Source organism: Rhagoletis pomonella, unplaced genomic scaffold (genome assembly GCF_013731165.1).
Source record: "Rhagoletis pomonella isolate Grant_MI unplaced genomic scaffold, Rhpom_1.0 Rhpom_scaffold_00007, whole genome shotgun sequence".
In the NCBI taxonomy this organism is placed as follows: Eukaryota; Metazoa; Arthropoda; class Insecta; order Diptera; family Tephritidae; genus Rhagoletis; species Rhagoletis pomonella.
The window spans coordinates 48537249-48553614 of NW_023458561.1; the positions used below are offsets into that span (position 1 = coordinate 48537249).

General features: G+C 36.2%; 2 protein-coding genes and 3 non-coding genes across 6 annotated transcripts; all 5 read right to left on the bottom strand.

The window, feature by feature from the left end:
* Positions 1-1853: 1853 nt before the first annotated feature.
* LOC118742979 (RING finger protein B) lies at positions 1854-5733 on the bottom strand. Its single transcript, XM_036475422.1, has 4 exons — positions 5208-5733; positions 3208-5124; positions 2963-3102; positions 1854-2891 (listed from the first exon to the last, which is right to left on the bottom strand). The coding sequence occupies exons 1-4, from the start codon at positions 5273-5275 to the stop codon at positions 2716-2718; spliced, it is 2301 nt and encodes a 766-aa protein (XP_036331315.1). The 5' UTR covers positions 5276-5733; the 3' UTR covers positions 1854-2715.
* Positions 5734-8101: 2368 nt separating this feature from the next.
* On the bottom strand, positions 8102-8173 carry Trnat-ugu. Its single transcript has one exon. It is a non-coding gene; the product is annotated as a tRNA-Thr (tRNA).
* Positions 8174-10566: 2393 nt separating this feature from the next.
* Trnat-ugu lies at positions 10567-10638 on the bottom strand. The gene has a single exon. It is a non-coding gene; the product is annotated as a tRNA-Thr (tRNA).
* A 333-nt stretch (positions 10639-10971) lies between these two features.
* Trnat-ugu lies at positions 10972-11043 on the bottom strand. The gene has a single exon. It is a non-coding gene; the product is annotated as a tRNA-Thr (tRNA).
* A 2315-nt stretch (positions 11044-13358) lies between these two features.
* On the bottom strand, positions 13359-15571 carry LOC118742980 (DCN1-like protein 3). 2 transcript variants are annotated; one of them, XM_036475423.1, is made up of 5 exons: positions 15021-15571; positions 14765-14946; positions 14389-14523; positions 13987-14317; positions 13387-13912 (listed from the first exon to the last, which is right to left on the bottom strand). In XM_036475423.1, exons 2-5 carry the CDS (start codon positions 14859-14861, stop codon positions 13387-13389), a joined length of 1089 nt encoding a protein of 362 aa, XP_036331316.1. In that variant the 5' UTR covers positions 14862-14946; positions 15021-15571. The 2 variants fall into 2 exon arrangements, with proteins under 2 accessions (XP_036331317.1, XP_036331316.1); XM_036475424.1 differs by lacking the exon at positions 15021-15571 and having other exon boundaries at positions 13359-13912; positions 14765-14861.
* Positions 15572-16366: the final 795 nt, after the last annotated feature.

Sequence of the window (16366 nt, forward strand, 5' to 3'; positions counted from 1 at the left end):
TGCTTGTGATGTAAACAAACGCTCAGCTAACGAACCCGCTTTCGCAAACTTTTTTCTCAAAACCAGTTACAAATACAACGTCGCGTTCTTACGTGATCTTGTATTTTTGGTTCATGATGGTACTTAAGCTCTGATCCAATACTTTTCGTGAAAAATCCTGTAAAACTGTCAAACAGCAAAATTGCTCTCTGAAGTGAGAGTAAAAAGTGAGTAACAACAAAAATGTACGGGAACATAAAAACCATGTTTCCTATAAAAACGTCAACCAGTGATTGCTTGACACTTTTCATGATTTTACCAGAAGAAAAAGTTCGGGTAAAATCTTGCAACTTCATTCTCTGCACAACTCTCCAAAAGTCGCTCTCATTTACAGGATTTTGGAGGATTTCGGAGTACGGGAACATTTTTCCTGCAACTTTCTGCAAGTTCGTATAAAATCGTGTAAGTTCATGGAGTACTGGATCAGAGCTTTATTTAACTTGTTTTTAATACAGTACCGACATTTCATCTTATTTATTTTTATTTAATCAGTTAGGAATATAAAAAATATATACCAAGATATACCATATAAAGGAATCAAAAGGATATATTAAGAGAAAAATCGGTCGTAAGCGGCTAGTTCAAAAATATCGTAGCTGAATAAATCAGTTTTTCATGCTAAAAAATAAGCCCAAAATTATGTGCAATCACAACTATTTATAAGCAAGTGTATACATAAAGTGATACACATTTCATTTAGATATTATGATTTTACAAATTGCTAAGCTTATATGTTAGCATTAATATCTGATGTCTAGTTATCTGCCAGTAATTTTAATTGATTGAATTACGCATTCACTGAACTGGATTTTTTTAGTTTTGTTTCGATTTATAGACAAAATTTACTAGCACCCAGACTTAGGTGGTTACAACGCCAAGCATTGCAAGGAAGTTTTGTTGTTTTATAAACATGACCAACATTCATTGCTCTAGCTATTCGTACTTTATAATTTCTTTGTAACCTTTTGATCAAATTTACTTTTTACAATCAATTCATTACTGACGCGATAACCCGACTTATGTTTTTGTAAAATCTCAGCTCTTATGTATTTTTGTAAAATATTTTCTGGTGAATATAGATATATTAGTCGTGAGTTTGAGGTAAAAATTGCGCTATCATAAAAAAGTAAATAGAAAACAGAAAAAAACAATCAATCCGTATGTATAATATAATCCAGTTATATGTATTTATTGTATGTATATAAGTATTTGTCATTTATTATTATACACAGTCATATGTAATAAGAACTATGCACGTACATGTTTTTCTATTGTTTTCTGGTTTTAATTTATTTCTAGTATTGTATTGCATACAGTGGACCTATCGGGAATGCATTCAATTAGCAGACTGATTACACAAAAAAATTGTACTCGTAAATTTTTTTTAAATTTATATATACATACGTATTAGAGGGCTGCATGAATTCATTCAAACTTCGAGCCGAACAGAGTACTGTCGATTTAAATATTTTACTTCACAAAACACTCAGCGTTTGGAATTTTGTAAGTTATGAATATACATTTTGTTTTATATTTTCTACCTTCAAATGGAAGAATGTGAATGAATGAATAGAAAACATTCAAATCATTCAAACTCATTTCGGTAAAAGTTTTTTTCTACAACAAAGTTTTTTCGTATATAATAGAAGCTCAGCAATACATACATACATACATATGTATGTTTCTACATATGTGCATAGAAAAAATATTTTTGGATATTCATACAAAAAATTGTCATTTATTTCAATTTAATTTATTTTCACTTTGTTTGAATATTGTAATGTCGACACAAATATCAGAACAGCTATTCACTCATATTCAAAAAAATGTGAAGCCAAAATCAATCATTCGTTTTGTATATGAATAATTCAAAAGCCGTTTTGAATGCATTCATGCAGCCCTCTAATACGTATTCATTACATATGTAAACTTGTACATAAACATTGCGGAAAAATTACGATTAACAAGATACTGACTGACTACGTTTTAAGTCCTAACTAAATATATGTAGAGATGGGATATATTCATGTTAAGTTATATATATTAATATTATTTGACATCACAATGAGTGCACCGCCATTTAATGGTAGGACTCTTATTTTATTGTGGACTGCACTTAGGGGATTCAAAAGTATAATTGCTGAGCAAATAAATAAAGCGAATAGTAAAAAAACACACATTTGCAAGCGTAACACAAAACTAAAAAAAAAAACAATTGTTATTTGGATTAGTTAAAAAGGCAAGGTAAATGAAAAATGTAAACATAAAATAGAATTCATTCACAAATGATGTTTTAAACTTAAAATCCTATTTTAACAATCCGAAAACAATAATTAGATAATGTTGCTTTTGTTATGCTACCTTAAGCTAGCGATTTCTAGGAAATTGAATCCGTTGTGTGCAGTACTTAACTGCGGATAGTGAGGAGTATCCTCTTCTGCCGTCATACTTTGCATAGTTTTGTTATTTGCAATTTGCTGTTGCTATTGACCGCCATAACTGCATTAGGTCACTTAAGAGTTGAAAATACGAATGAAGTAAATACGAGGGGAAATTAATTAGCCTAAAACAATGTTTTTCGCATGGCGTAGGTTTATGACTAAATCAGCATTTCAAGAGCTCTTTTTATGATAAAGTATGGCTCATTATACATTTTCCCTTATGCACAACACGCAATTACGCTCGAAAGAACCTTACTACCCGCACAATATATTGACGACAAATAGGACATTCGCTAAGAACTTTGCCACAGTTTGTACAAGTAGCCATGTGTCCACACTCAAGTATAACACACTCTATCGGCGCATCCATACAAATCTTGCAGAGTTCATCGGTTGGCAACTTATCGACAGCTGTGGAAATATTGAAATCATTCGAATAGGAAATTTAAAGAATGAAACAGATAATTATATAAAATCCGTACCCGGTGCCGATTTGAGGTTCTTCCAAAGACGTTGAACACGATCAAGAAGTTCTTGCTTCTCGCAGCAACCTTTGTAGTCAACCCGATTTAGCATTAAAATCTCTTTCAATTGCTTCACTGATAAACCTTCAAGGTCGTTACTACAAACATGATATTAAAAACATTAAGAATATGTATGTTGATTACTTATCATATAAAAATGCGCTCGTCAACTATTTTTTTTGTTAAACTCAATTTCAACTCACATATTTTGGAAGTCATCCAGATTAATAAAGCGTGACGGCCGACCATTGTAATCGCCCCCTTCCGACGGTGAACCCGCATATACATGAATACCCTCATTATCGTCCAACTGATATTCCCAATGTGGCATACTTGCCCCTTCCCAAAAATTGAATTGTTGTGTTTGAGATTGTCGACTTTCCGGTGATTGTGCGAAATTCCTACCGCTCAATGACGAGCCCACTGTTTCCGTATCTGAGCACTCCATTGACTTGGTGCGCAGCTCGAGGTAACTAAGAAAATTTTGAAGCTCTTTTTTAATTTCTGCTTCCGACAATTGAGCACTTTCCAAATGACGACGCATCTTTTCCACTTGTTTACGTAGTGTTGCCTTATGTTTACCACAACGTTGACAGCTACCAGCACCTTTTAAACTAATATCTTTTCCTCCCACCTCTGAATGGCCCGCATTATCGGCTTGCTCTGCATCCTGTTCAACCAGTGTCATTGGCGCTTTACGTGCAGGGTTACACGTTGGAGAATCGTCTTCGCTAGCCGCTCGCTGACGCTGTCTGTTGAGGTAACTATCCGAACGACGACGTGTTACTTTTTTTAAGCGTTGCGGCGCAGTCGGTGTCTGAGACAACGCCTCTTCCTGCCGTAGTAATGGCACCGCTACCTGCAAATCTTTTGGTGGATCTGAGTAATTTTCCTCAGTGAGCAAATTAGTACTTGCTGCCGGAGCAGCGGGAACACACGCCACCGTTAAGCTCTGTTCGGCAACGGGGCTTCCGAGAGTTTGAAGCGCCGCGTTGTCTAGGATTTGCCAATGCTCCATATTGCTGCTGTTGGTGTCAGTGGCAGCTTTACTCTCATCCGATATACCACCAATCGCACCCAATTCTTCAAATGATGATTGCGAAGACATTTCAGCGCAGTTTATATCTGTACTTGCTCTGGATTTATTACCTGTGCATTCATCTGGTTCGACTGGTTTAAGCGTTTCTTTATTTACTAGGTCAGCCTCGGATTTACGTGCCAAAGAGCGGCCACTGAAAGTCGCTATCAGTTCATCATCGGAGCATTCACAGTCGGAATTTTGTTCGCCCGCTTGCTGTCGAGTCAACCCAATGCGTTGGCTATTCGAAGTCGAAGCCAGTGGATGCTCTTCCGCCTCGGCACGATCAAGTGAGCTAATACTGATTTCAGGACTAACAGAGGATTGACTGCTGTCTTTAGTGGTTACAGATGATGTGGTGCTACTGACGAATGTGGGCGATACTTCATTTACAGTTGTTGCTGATATTGTTGTTATTGGTGTGGAAAGTGTTGTCCATGTTGTTGTATTTGGCGTCGTTGTAATCGTTGACTGTTGTACGTTATGGTTGTTATTGCTTTGCTGTTGATAACTAGCGTATGTGGGTATCTCCCGTGTTGAAACTCTAGGTTGATCGAAAATGTGCATCGCTGCACTGTCTGTCGAACCTCGCCCTGAGCGCGGCCCTTCCCTTGTTTCTTCGCCTGTCTTCGGTGTGCTTTTATTGTCGAACGTATTAAGGGTATCACTAATATTTTCAGTAATGCTAGTGAAAAAGTTTTGGCACGTCTGTTTCAATCCTTCAAATGAGTTTGATGATGGATCAGGATAGCTGCGGGTGCTACCATTATCCGATTCACCAGCAGCTGCGTCAACTTGATGCACATGGGACAATACTAAACCTACCAGTTCATCCTTTTCAACACAGCCCGTCGTTGAAATATGTTTGGATTGAAGATAGAATATTAGATCTTTTGGCTTCAATTGTAGCAAATCAGTGCGCAGCAATGGACGCTTGGCAAAAATCACACATCGCTTACACAATTGCACACCCAATGATATATGAGCATTTTTAGATGTGAGACGTTTGGTCGTCGATAAGCAATTACTGCAATAAAATCGCCTGCATAAAAGGGAACAATTAGAATTTGTTATTAAAAATACATACAATATCAACTTAAAACATATGTACATATATATGCATACTTGCAATCCGCGCAGCTGCGCTTCCGGCGAAATACCGTGAATTGTACATGGCACGACTCGCAGGGCATCCCTATTGTTGGTACCGCAAAATCCTTTGCCTTTTTGTTGTTGTAACCTTTCGAATTACTAAAGTTCACATGAAATTCTTCCTTTTCCAATGTAAACTATGACAAGCATTGAAAACTTCACTAGTTTTCGATTGTTTTGTGGATTAGAAAGCCTCGATGCTGGACTTTTGTACTGATCATAAACCGTGAATCACTACAATTGTATGAGGCTGTCGCTGACACTGAAACCATTTTCAAGGTCCTACGCCACAAATATCTTCACTTCGCCTGCCGTTTGGACACTTGTGCTATCTCTGCGGCAATCTGAACTCCACTAGACAATGTAGACAAAAAATTGATTTGCTGCAGAAAACGTTCGTTGTAAGCTATTTTATTTTTGCAATTTCCTGTGATTCACATCAGTTGCAAAGTTTTCGTGGATAGTGCTGTTGATTGGTGATGTTTTAATCGACAAATCAACTTCGATCAATATTGATAGCTATAAAGCTGCACATTCCTTCTCTATGACTGTAGCAGAAAATCGATAATAATGTTGTCGCGATCAGAATATGCAGTAATTTCGGGCAAGATTATGAGACGTTAATTATTTATTTTTAATAAACATTTATCCACTTGCTATTTAGAATTGAAATACATGAATACTTAGTTATAGGCGTATGAAGTATACACATAATTAAGATTACGGATTTTTTAAATATCGATAGCGATAAAACAGCCATATGTATCAGTGTTGTTCACAACAAACACATCATTTTGACATTCAGACGGACCGCGACGAAAATCTAAATTCGCCAGCATGGTTGCCAAATTTGGTAACTTTCTACCAAAATTGGTAACTTTTAAACGATTTGGTAACTTGGTAAATTTTATTTTATTTTGGTAACTATTTGCATTACTAGAAAGAAATGAATTATGTTTTGCCTGTGCGTAATTATAAAAACCCTTCGAGTTTCAGTGGCAGCACTACTCTCACTTCTACAAATTTACTTCGATAAAATTAGGGTCATCTCATATTCGAATACTGGAAATATTTGAATTACAGTGGCAGCATCACGGGCTGCACTTCTGAAACAACTTTCGAATGTTTGCGATACATTTTGAATTCTACAGTAAAAATAGTATACAAATTCGGTCATCTGGCACAAATCGTTTTGATTATTCCGGCACAAAAAAAAATTTCGCGTGCTTTTTACCAGTCCCACCTACCGACATGTATTTCGACCCACAGAATCCGAATCTGAGGTCCGTTTGACACGTACAGTAAATTATGAAAAACCGAAAAAATAGCTCGAAATTTCGGTTAAAAGCACCCGCTACTGTTTTGTATGTCGGTGTTATTATTCCGTGAGTCGCAGGTTCAAATATCGGCACATTCCGAACGAAAAATGACACTGAAGATGGCACAACGCCGAAACCGGTTTGTCTCCGAACCAAATTTACCAAAAAATGACGAAAAATCGTTCCACATTACATCATACTCCTACCGTGTCGGAAACACCAACAACGAAAACGAGAATACCGGCACATGCAGTACTTAATTGATAGGAAAATATTTTCTAATAAAAAAAATTATTATAATTGTCAATAACATTTTCAATCTTGATAATTTATCAAGAAAATAGATTTAAACTTCTTTGCTAGAACTGGCGTTTTTTGATAAATATTCGAAAATTGTCAATTTATAAAAATATTGAATTTATTAAGTGCACAGAATCGGGCTGTAAGTATATACACATTTGTTAATAAAAATATAGCAGTTTTATTCAGTATATTTTTTTCTCAGTGAAGAAGTGAAGATTTTGGTATTGAAGATTTGGTAACTTTTGGTAACTTTTCTTAAAAGATTTTTTATAAATTCGCCTTCACACCGAAACAGCGTTGCCGTTTTCACTGCGATCGGACAGTTTCACTTCCTTTCAAACCGAACACTACCTCACTCCCTCTCTTTCAAAAACACTCCGAAAAAGCCCCCTAAAACGAAAGAGGATTGACGCCGCTTTATGAAAAGAAAGAAAAGAAAAGAGAAAGAAATTCATAAACAGTACCCCTCAGTTTTGAAACTAAATTGAATGGGCTACATAAAGTATAGTTTCGATGAAAATGTACACACAATGTAATATGCATGGAGTCAGTAACGTCGGCAACGATATTTAACTGGCGATTACTGGTAACCAGAGTTGGTGAAAACGGCCCTAAGGGCCGGTTGCTCAAAGCCTGGTTGACACTAATCCCCGTTTAAACATGGTTATCGACGTTACCCACTCCCTCTTGTATGCATGGTGTCGATAACGATTCTTAACCGTATATTAGTGTTAACCAGCCATGAGAGCCAGCTAATCAATGTCTGATTAGCACAAATCTGAGGTAGAAGCTCCGGTTAAATACAAATACTGCTTTATCGATCACATGTTATGATCATGATGTCGAAAACGTCGATAATGATGTTTAACCGGCAAGTACTGGTAACCAGACATTGAACAACCGGCCCTAAGAAAAAGTTTACAAACAAATGTCAAAGTAATTATGAGTTTATTAAACACCCCAATGAGAACACTTGACAGTGTTCATAAACTCAAAACGTTAATCCCGAGTTAAAATTTCAACGTGAACATAGTACAAAAACTCTTGGCAGTGCATGCACTGCTATACCACTTTTACGTAGAAATCAAAAACCAACAGACTTCTGCGTGCATATGTAATGCTGTGCGTTGGGTAACCGCTTACACGCGAAGCTTATTTAACAGATTCCTTATGTGACAACTCTCAGCAATGCCTTAAAAAAAAGTCTAGCGACGAGTGTGTCGTTGCTTACTGTCGATCACTCATTGCCTCCTGTGAGGATTGAACTCACGACCCCTGGTTTACAAGACCAGTGCTCTGCCACTGAGCTAAAGAGGCACATGCTCGCCGCGGCGCCAATTGCTGTATTTAAGCTCTTGCTGAGAAAGCACATCTTTTTTTTGGTTTTTATTTACAGTGACAGTCAAACGCCAAACTAAAAGTTAGTTTAGAAGCCAGTGTAAAACCAAACGTAGAAAACCACGATTGAAAGATTCGCGAACGACGCCGCAGTAAACGCGGTCTGTTGCATATGATGCAAGGTGCCAAACCCACTTTTTTTCAAAATTTAGTTTTTGATGCAAAAGGACATTGATTATTCGTTTCCAGAACAATTTCAAAAGTGGACTTGGCACTTTTTCATGCAGGAACAGAGTGTCCAGATTTGGCGATTTCGCGCCAATTTGGCGATCTTTTTTTGATATTTGCGCGTAAAAACTTAGGAAATCGCCATTGGCGATTTTTTGCGATTTTTTCCCTTTAAATAAATTTTGTATAATTATAAAAAGTATACAAAACTTACAGCCCTATTCATAAAAAATAAAGTAGCTTAAAAAAGGTTTATAAATTGAAAAATGTATGAAAACGTCACTTTAAAACCTACTTTATTTTTTATGAATAACGTCATTAGTTCTCCACGATAATTTTAAAGAAGAGGTGTAGCCAGAATGAAATTTAGGGGGGGCTCGACCCTATTAAGCTGGTATTTTAGGGTACTATTTTATATATATAAGGAAAATTTGAAAGTTAGGGGGGCTCGAGCACCCCCTGCCCCTACCTGGCTACGCCCATGGGGACAGAGAGATGAACTGCGTAATAAACTTCACTTAAGAAGCATATGTTGGAGAAGATAATAAGAACCGCTCAGGAACAATTTACTACAAGAGCGTGCAATTGCTGGCTTATGCCGATGACATCGACATCATCGGTAACAAAAACCGCGAAGTCTGTTCTGCCTTTTCCAAGTTGGATAGGGAAGCAAAGCGATTGGGTCTGGTGGTAAACGAGGACAAGACGAAGTATCTCCTGTCATCAAACAAACAGTCAGCACATTCACGCCTTGGCACCCACGTCACTGTTGACAGTTACAATTTCGAGAAAGTAGAGAATTTCGTTTACTTGGGAACCAGCATTAACACCGATAATAATGTCAGCATTGAAATCCAACGCAGAATCACTCTTGCCAACAAGTGCTACTTTGGACTGAGTAGGCAATTCAGGAGTAAAGTCCTCTCTCGACGTACGAAAACCACGCTCTATAAGTCACTCATCATGCCCGTGCTGGTATATGGCGCAGAAGCATGGACAATGACAACATCCGATGAGGCGGCTCTTGGAGTGTTTGAGAGAAAGATTTTGCGGAAGATTTACGGGCCTTTACGCGTTGGCGACGGCGAGTATCGCAGACGATGGAACGATGAGCTGTATGAGCTTTACAACGATATGGACATAGTGCAGCGAATTAAAATACAGCGGCTCCGCTGGCTTGGTCATGTCGTTCGAATGGACACCGACGCTCCAGCTCTGAAAGTATTCAACTCGGAACCCGCTGGTGGTAGCAGAGGAAGAGGGAGGCCCCCACTGCGATGGAAAGATCAGGTGGAGAAGGACTTGGCTTCACTTGGCGTCAGTTGGCACAGAGGAGAAACGACTGGCGTGCTTTGCTGAACTCGGCCAAAATCGCTTAGGCGAAAAAGAAGAAGAAGAGAAGAAGCATATTAAAATACTGTCAAAAATGTTTAATCACTCTAATCGAAGAACTTTTGAAACGATTACCTAGTCAATTTAAAAAAGCTTTGATTTTGTCACCAGAAAAGTGTGTGAATCACACACTGTGAAGGAAAGAAAAGCAGCGGAAACTGAATATTTAAATCTTTTTTTATTTAACTTTCGCATGGAATAACTTTTCTCAGAACCATTCCATCCGACTCTGAAGAATTTTGAATAATTGCTTACCGAGCGAAAACCGCAACAGGCAATAAATGTTTGGAAATATAAGTAAATTCATATTATTATCCTTGCCGCACTCACATGCTTTGTTGAGCGCGTTTTATCCGTAGCGAATTCAACAAAAACTAAGATTCGAAATAGGATGAGGTTGGATGCCTTAATTAAATAGTTCGAATAAAGTTTTATATGTATGAAGGCTAATAGTCTCTATATATATAACAAGTGTTCTAATTTGTAAAATAAATAACTTGTTAAATCGATTTCATGAATTTTATTTAAAAAAAGGCGATTTTTGGCAATTTTTTTCAGTTTAATTGCGCTTTTTTTAACAATCTGGACACCCTGTGCAGGAACGATATGTGGCTGGCTAAATACTGATGCATGCATGGTTCTAAGTTCTAGATGCATGTACATATTGTGTATAATAATTTTCGCATAGGAAAATGAAGAATTGAAAAAAATAAAATAATAAATGCAAATTAAATTGATAAAAAAGTTTTCGTTGCCTCCTGTGAGGATTGAACTCACGACCCCTGGTTTACAAGACCAGTGCTCTGCCACTGAGCTAAAGAGGCATATAGCTGAGGGTGCCAAAGTTACTACTTAATAAAACGCAGTTAGAACAATGTTGCCATACAAATTATTTCAACACTAAAATTAGAGAGCTTGCAATTTCCGCTAAAATCATGTTCAGCATAATACAGTGCTTCTACAACTGCAAATTGCTTGACTCAATTCTGAAGCTTTTCTTCCCCCTTGTATTTCGTCAATACGGTCGTAGCTAAAGAGCTGTGAAACTATCAATAAATAAAAATTTGCTGTTGAAATTTTATAAAAGCAATAGTTGAGCATAAGAAAAGTTATGCTAATTATTTTAAATAAAAAAATATATAAAAAAACTTCGATGTTGCCTCCTGTGAGGATTGAACTCACGACCCCTGGTTTACAAGACCAGTGCTCTGCCACTGAGCTAAAGAGGCGACTGGTCGGCGGTTGTCAAAGTGCGTACTTCTTATGGAGACGACGCAATTTAACCCATTGAACGCCAATCTGACATAAGTTTTGACTTCCTAAAGAAACTTCATAAATTAATTATTGAATTTATTCACTAAATAACTAATTTTACGTTTAATAATAAATATGATATAAAAGAACTGAAACGTTTTTAAATTAGAAACGTTACAGAATTTCAAAATAAATTTAAACACAAACTTTATTTGTACAATTGTATATAATCTTTATTTTTTTTTTTGTTGTTACAAGTTTGTTTCTCAACTGTTGTTTAAGGTTGGCGTTTCTTATTTTTAAATATGTAGTTATTAAATTTATTAATCCACATCAATCGACTACTTACTCAATCAAAATATTATCATTTAGCTTATTTTTTTTAGCTCCATTAATTGTTTTACTCCCATATAATCCGAGCATTGTTTAATACGAAGTGAAGTCTTCAGCCATTATGGTAAAATAAGCTGATAATTTTGTCAAATCTACACTTATATACATACAATTAAATGTAGTCTTAGCTAGGTTTAAGTTCAAATATATGTATTTAATTATATGATAAGTACGAATTAATTATTAATTACCACGCTTACATGCAAAAAATCATTTATAAAATGTAAGAATCTTTGTACAGTGATATCACATCTGTACATACATCAAGCTTACATTTTGAGCTTCATTTTGCAATTTTTTATTATTTTGATAACTAAGCTGAGCTGAGCTAGTTTGAATATCAAGAATCAAGAAACCAACAAATACGACTTTTAAAGGCTAATTTCTGTAAGATCCACTTTTTCTGTATATGTTTAGCCCTTATTCAAAACCAAGTTTAAGTAATCTAATAGGAAATTATATAAAAAGAATTTTAGGGTTTTACCAATGAAACTATTTTGAAAATATTGGTTATACTGGATACATTTCCACAATTTAGTATGTTTTTTAACCATATTCCATGAGACCAAATAAGCGATTTGTGTTATGTATGAAACCCGATTTTGTGTGAAACCCGATTTTTGACCCTTTTTAAGCTTTGGTATGTTTTTTTTGCAGTAGAAAATGTATTTTTTTATATTTCTAGGCTAATGCACGTTGAATTTTTTAAATATCAAAAGAAATATACATACATATATATGTACATACCTACTATTCTAACTCAATGGTCACTTTTAGTTAAATGTTTCTGAATATTTCTGTAGCAAGTAAATAAGTACATACAAAATTATCTTCTGTTTCACAAAATGAAATTTTTACATTTAAAATAATAGCCGTGTTTTTTTTTACACGCATATACATCTACGCTTAACGCGTAAAAAACAATCATCGACAATTTCCTTTTCAAAACAAGCACAGGCACGGCGTCAACCAGAAAAAAAGTGTAATTCACGCAGTTTATAAACAAATTATCCAATTATTATCTAAACTCTTCAACCAATATGGATACAAAACGAAATCAGTCAGAGTAAAAATTTATCAAAACAATTGTTTATTTATGTATAAATTAAAATGGTATACATTCATGATTATATTATCAGAGTTCAACTAAATAAGTATCTATGTATATGTGGTGCATTGAAAACTACTAATGAAAATCGAATATGTGCATTAGATAAATAAACTCATGTCGGTTTTTTTTCATTAAATGAAAATATTATGTGCATTTTAAATAAAGCCTTTCAAAATACTTATACAATTTTGATAATCAACTAAATTTGCAAAATTAAGCTAACATACACTCAGCTTATCAACAAAGGTTGTAACGGAAGGAAACCAAGTATTTAAAAATGTTCATGAGGCACGTAACTTTTCTTAAAATTTATATGCATTGCCTATCCCTAATATTTATAAGTGAAATGTACATAATAAGTAATTACAAATGAGTTGTATATTGCCTGTTCGAATGTGTCGGGTATCTGCCACACACAATATAATCAAATGGTGATGAAATATAAAGTAAAACTATTGTTTATATGCAGCGAATTGGTTTAAAGTTAAATCTAACTCTAACGCACCCCACATTACTCACTGGAAAAGTGCTCCTCCTTCAAGTCTCGTATGAATGCACAAATAAGCTGTAATAATTACATATGTATTTATTAGAATAATAATAGTAAAAAAAGAGATCTTCGAATGAGCAGCGCGTTATGCAAACGCAGATGCAAATGTCGTCTTCGAAATGTTTGGCGGTCATGCAGTTTATTCTCTTTTCCCTAGCCTTTTTTCGTAGGCGTTTGCTTCGCAAAAAAAAATAAAAATAAAAACGATTATCAAATCAACGCTAAAATCGATCGACTTGTCGTTCCACGAGCAAGTGTTTAATACTATAATATATCATCATTGGCGTTGCGAACGCCCGCTTTTGCTTTTGTGTCCGTCTTCCCTAGTTGCGATTGGTGTGCGTGCATAGCATGCTGATGTGGTTGTCGACTAAAATCATCATTATTGTTGTCATCGTCGACATAACCGTCAGCTGCAAGACTTGCCTCTAACTGACTGCCCCCTACAGACTCACCAACCATTGCCGTCGCACCATTGCTGCTTTCGGCCATTGCCTCACCTTCTGTCCCTTCGGTAAGCGTTGTCATCCGCGAACGTTCGTAATCGACGAAATCGTCAAATAAGCTCGGCCATGCCTCTGTATCGTCATAATTATTGATATCACATTGCTCGGAGAAGTTCAAAAACATATTCCAAGTATCTTTCGGTATGCCACGTATGCTGGGGTGCTGCTCCAGGAAATGTATCCAATTACTGAGCAGTTCTGGCGTGTGCACCGTGAACACCAATTTCCATAGACTGATGGCCATATCTAGCGAGAGAATGCGCTGCTCCGGCTCCAAACCAAAGCTAGAGCAAAATTTTACATGTTTTAAATTGCCCTCGATGTTATTATTAATATCTTTTTTGAAGGTATGCCTTACCGAAATGTGAACCGATAGAGCTGTTTGAACATTTCCGTGTCCACTTTGAGCATTTCAATTGTTTGCTCCAGTCTTATACGTATTTTTTCGATAGTATCTGCACACATCTTGTGTAATCCCTCAATAAATTCTGCTTTTGTAAAGCGACACATTTGAGATGCATCCAAACACCAGGCCAGCACCAGTATAGCAAATTCGTCGGGCTGGTATTTAAGGTCATGACAAAGGCGTTCAATACCTTCTGTGAGTATCATATCCTCTTCGGGATCTTTATATTCTTCAAAAAGCTGATTAAGTGTATTGTCGGAAACTTCCAGCGATTCCTTGACAGCTGAATTAAAGAGAAGAAATCATGTTTGAACTCGTTTGCTATTTCCACAATGGATATTTTGGGATAAGTACCTGTCGTTATTATATCACTCATGGTGGCGGCATTTCCATTAAGCAGAACCAAAGATTTCTTAAAACTATTTCGCTTAGTATCACAATTGTTTGCGTTCTTGAGTGGACTTTTGGGCGAGAGCAGTTCATCTGTTTCTGAAGTGGTATTAGTGATGTTATTTTTGCATTAGCATAATTTTTATTTTCTAAAGGAAATTAAAGTGCAGTACTAAAATTTGGAATTTCGAATACAACCACTGAAAGTTTTTGATAGAATTGTTTTTCTTTATTCTCAACGAATCAACTTTTTTTCTAAGGCTTTATAACAAAACGTGTTAAGAAAGCATATCGGAACGCAATTCATTCACTAAATTTGTACGGTAGTTCCCGTATTTACCTTCAACGTGTGGTTTTTGGCAGATGGGTGCAATAGTAGTGTTCGGTGCCCCCGCGTTTTCGGACGACGTCTGGAAGCAATTCATACAATTACCCATCGCAGTTAATGCCAGTGGGTCGGCAAATGTAGCGACAACTAAAGCGGGTTAGTTACTTAGAGCTTTATCCACAATTTACGGCTGGCTATCAAGGTCAACAGCGTTTTAGCAAAAGGGCGATTGTATGAAAGTAACATTTACAAAATTGATTATAGTTACTCTATTTGTGCAACAGTGGCAGTAATGATGGACGATGGGCAGTATTCGATTTTTGATGTCTATTAAAGTACATGTATAGATATATTATTCCCTGGTTGTTTGCTTGATGATTGGGATCAATCAGCTAGGCTGACTCATTGGTCAGTTGCGAAACCGTGGTAACACAACAGCATTGCCGTTAAAGCACCCAGCCGATGTTGCTGTTGCCAAATAGGCGACGAGGGTCGCTAAGGCAGACAATCTGTCGCAATGTCTTTTCACCAGTTTCTTTTTGACTTTATTTTACACCTTATTTGATTCCCTTAACTAGGTGGTGACTGTGAAATATTCACAACAGTCACGATTTATGTATATTATGTTGGTCGCTTCTAAAGCTATGGCTCCAGCTGCTACTGTTGGTTATTATTGGCGCTGGTCAATACTCCTCCCCGAAAACAAAAGCAGCAGCATCAGTGAAAATACTTATTTATGTACTTATTTATCCATGTATTCCTTTACATCTTTTCTCATCATTCTTGACATCAGAGAGCGTAAAGTAATATTTACGTTCTATGTTGGCACGATCTACAGATGTGGGAAAAATCCATGTGCCGAAAATATCGATGTCCTACTTCATTGCATCGAAATTTGTTCAACCCAAATCGCTATAAGTGTGCTATAGAAAACGAGCAAAACACCAAAAGTGTCCACAATGGCTTCGAAATATGCAGTGTGATGTCCTTATAAAATATAAAATGAAATTTGCTTTTAATAGTAAAGTAATATACATCTCGTCGATGTTTTTGCAAAACCGGCGGGTGGGCTTTAGTAGTCAGCCGCACCTTGTGTTTTAAGAAATCCAGGTGGAATTAACAAATGAAACTTGGTCAGGATGTTAAGGGAGGTATCCTCTAAAACATGTATAACTAAAAAATATAAATAATATCATTGTTTATAAGTTATTTGTTGTTAAAATTTCTTAAGTCGTTCCACTTGGTTTCCTTAACAAAAAAGCATTTGCGCATACTTTTATATATATAAATGCACATAACACTGTACTTAATACTTTACACACTTTTCTTTTATTTTATCTTGTATATAAATCACTTTAATTAAACTTTTATCGACTTGTAAATTACATTGAATTTCACGCATATTTACAATAACACATGGTTGCAAACTGACACATAACATGTGTTGCCATATTGTACAAAACAATACATACAAAGAAGGCAATGATTAAAAAGGAATACAGGGGAAGTCAATACAAAAGAAAATGTTCAGCTCCTTTTCTTCGCAAAACAGAAAGGAGAATTCTATTGCCTGAGGGTTATAATCCCTAAGTGCGGCCGAAGGCCGCCTACGCA

Coding starts and splice junctions, on each gene's coding strand:
- LOC118742979 (XM_036475422.1), bottom strand. CDS start 5,275: ATGCCCTGCGAGTCGTGCCATGTACAATTCACGGTATTTCGCCGGAAG. Junction 5,125..5,207: donor CGCAGCTGCGCGGATTGCAA/GTATGCATATAT, acceptor CCTTTTATGCAG/GCGATTTTATTGCAGTAATT. Junction 2,892..2,962: donor GAACCTCAAATCGGCACCGG/GTACGGATTTTA, acceptor ATATTTCCACAG/CTGTCGATAAGTTGCCAACC.
- LOC118742980 (XM_036475424.1), bottom strand. CDS start 14,861: ATGGGTAATTGTATGAATTGCTTCCAGACGTCGTCCGAAAACGCGGGG. Junction 14,318..14,388: donor GAGTGATATAATAACGACAG/GTACTTATCCCA, acceptor TCTTTAATTCAG/CTGTCAAGGAATCGCTGGAA. Junction 13,913..13,986: donor CTCTATCGGTTCACATTTCG/GTAAGGCATACC, acceptor ATTTTGCTCTAG/CTTTGGTTTGGAGCCGGAGC.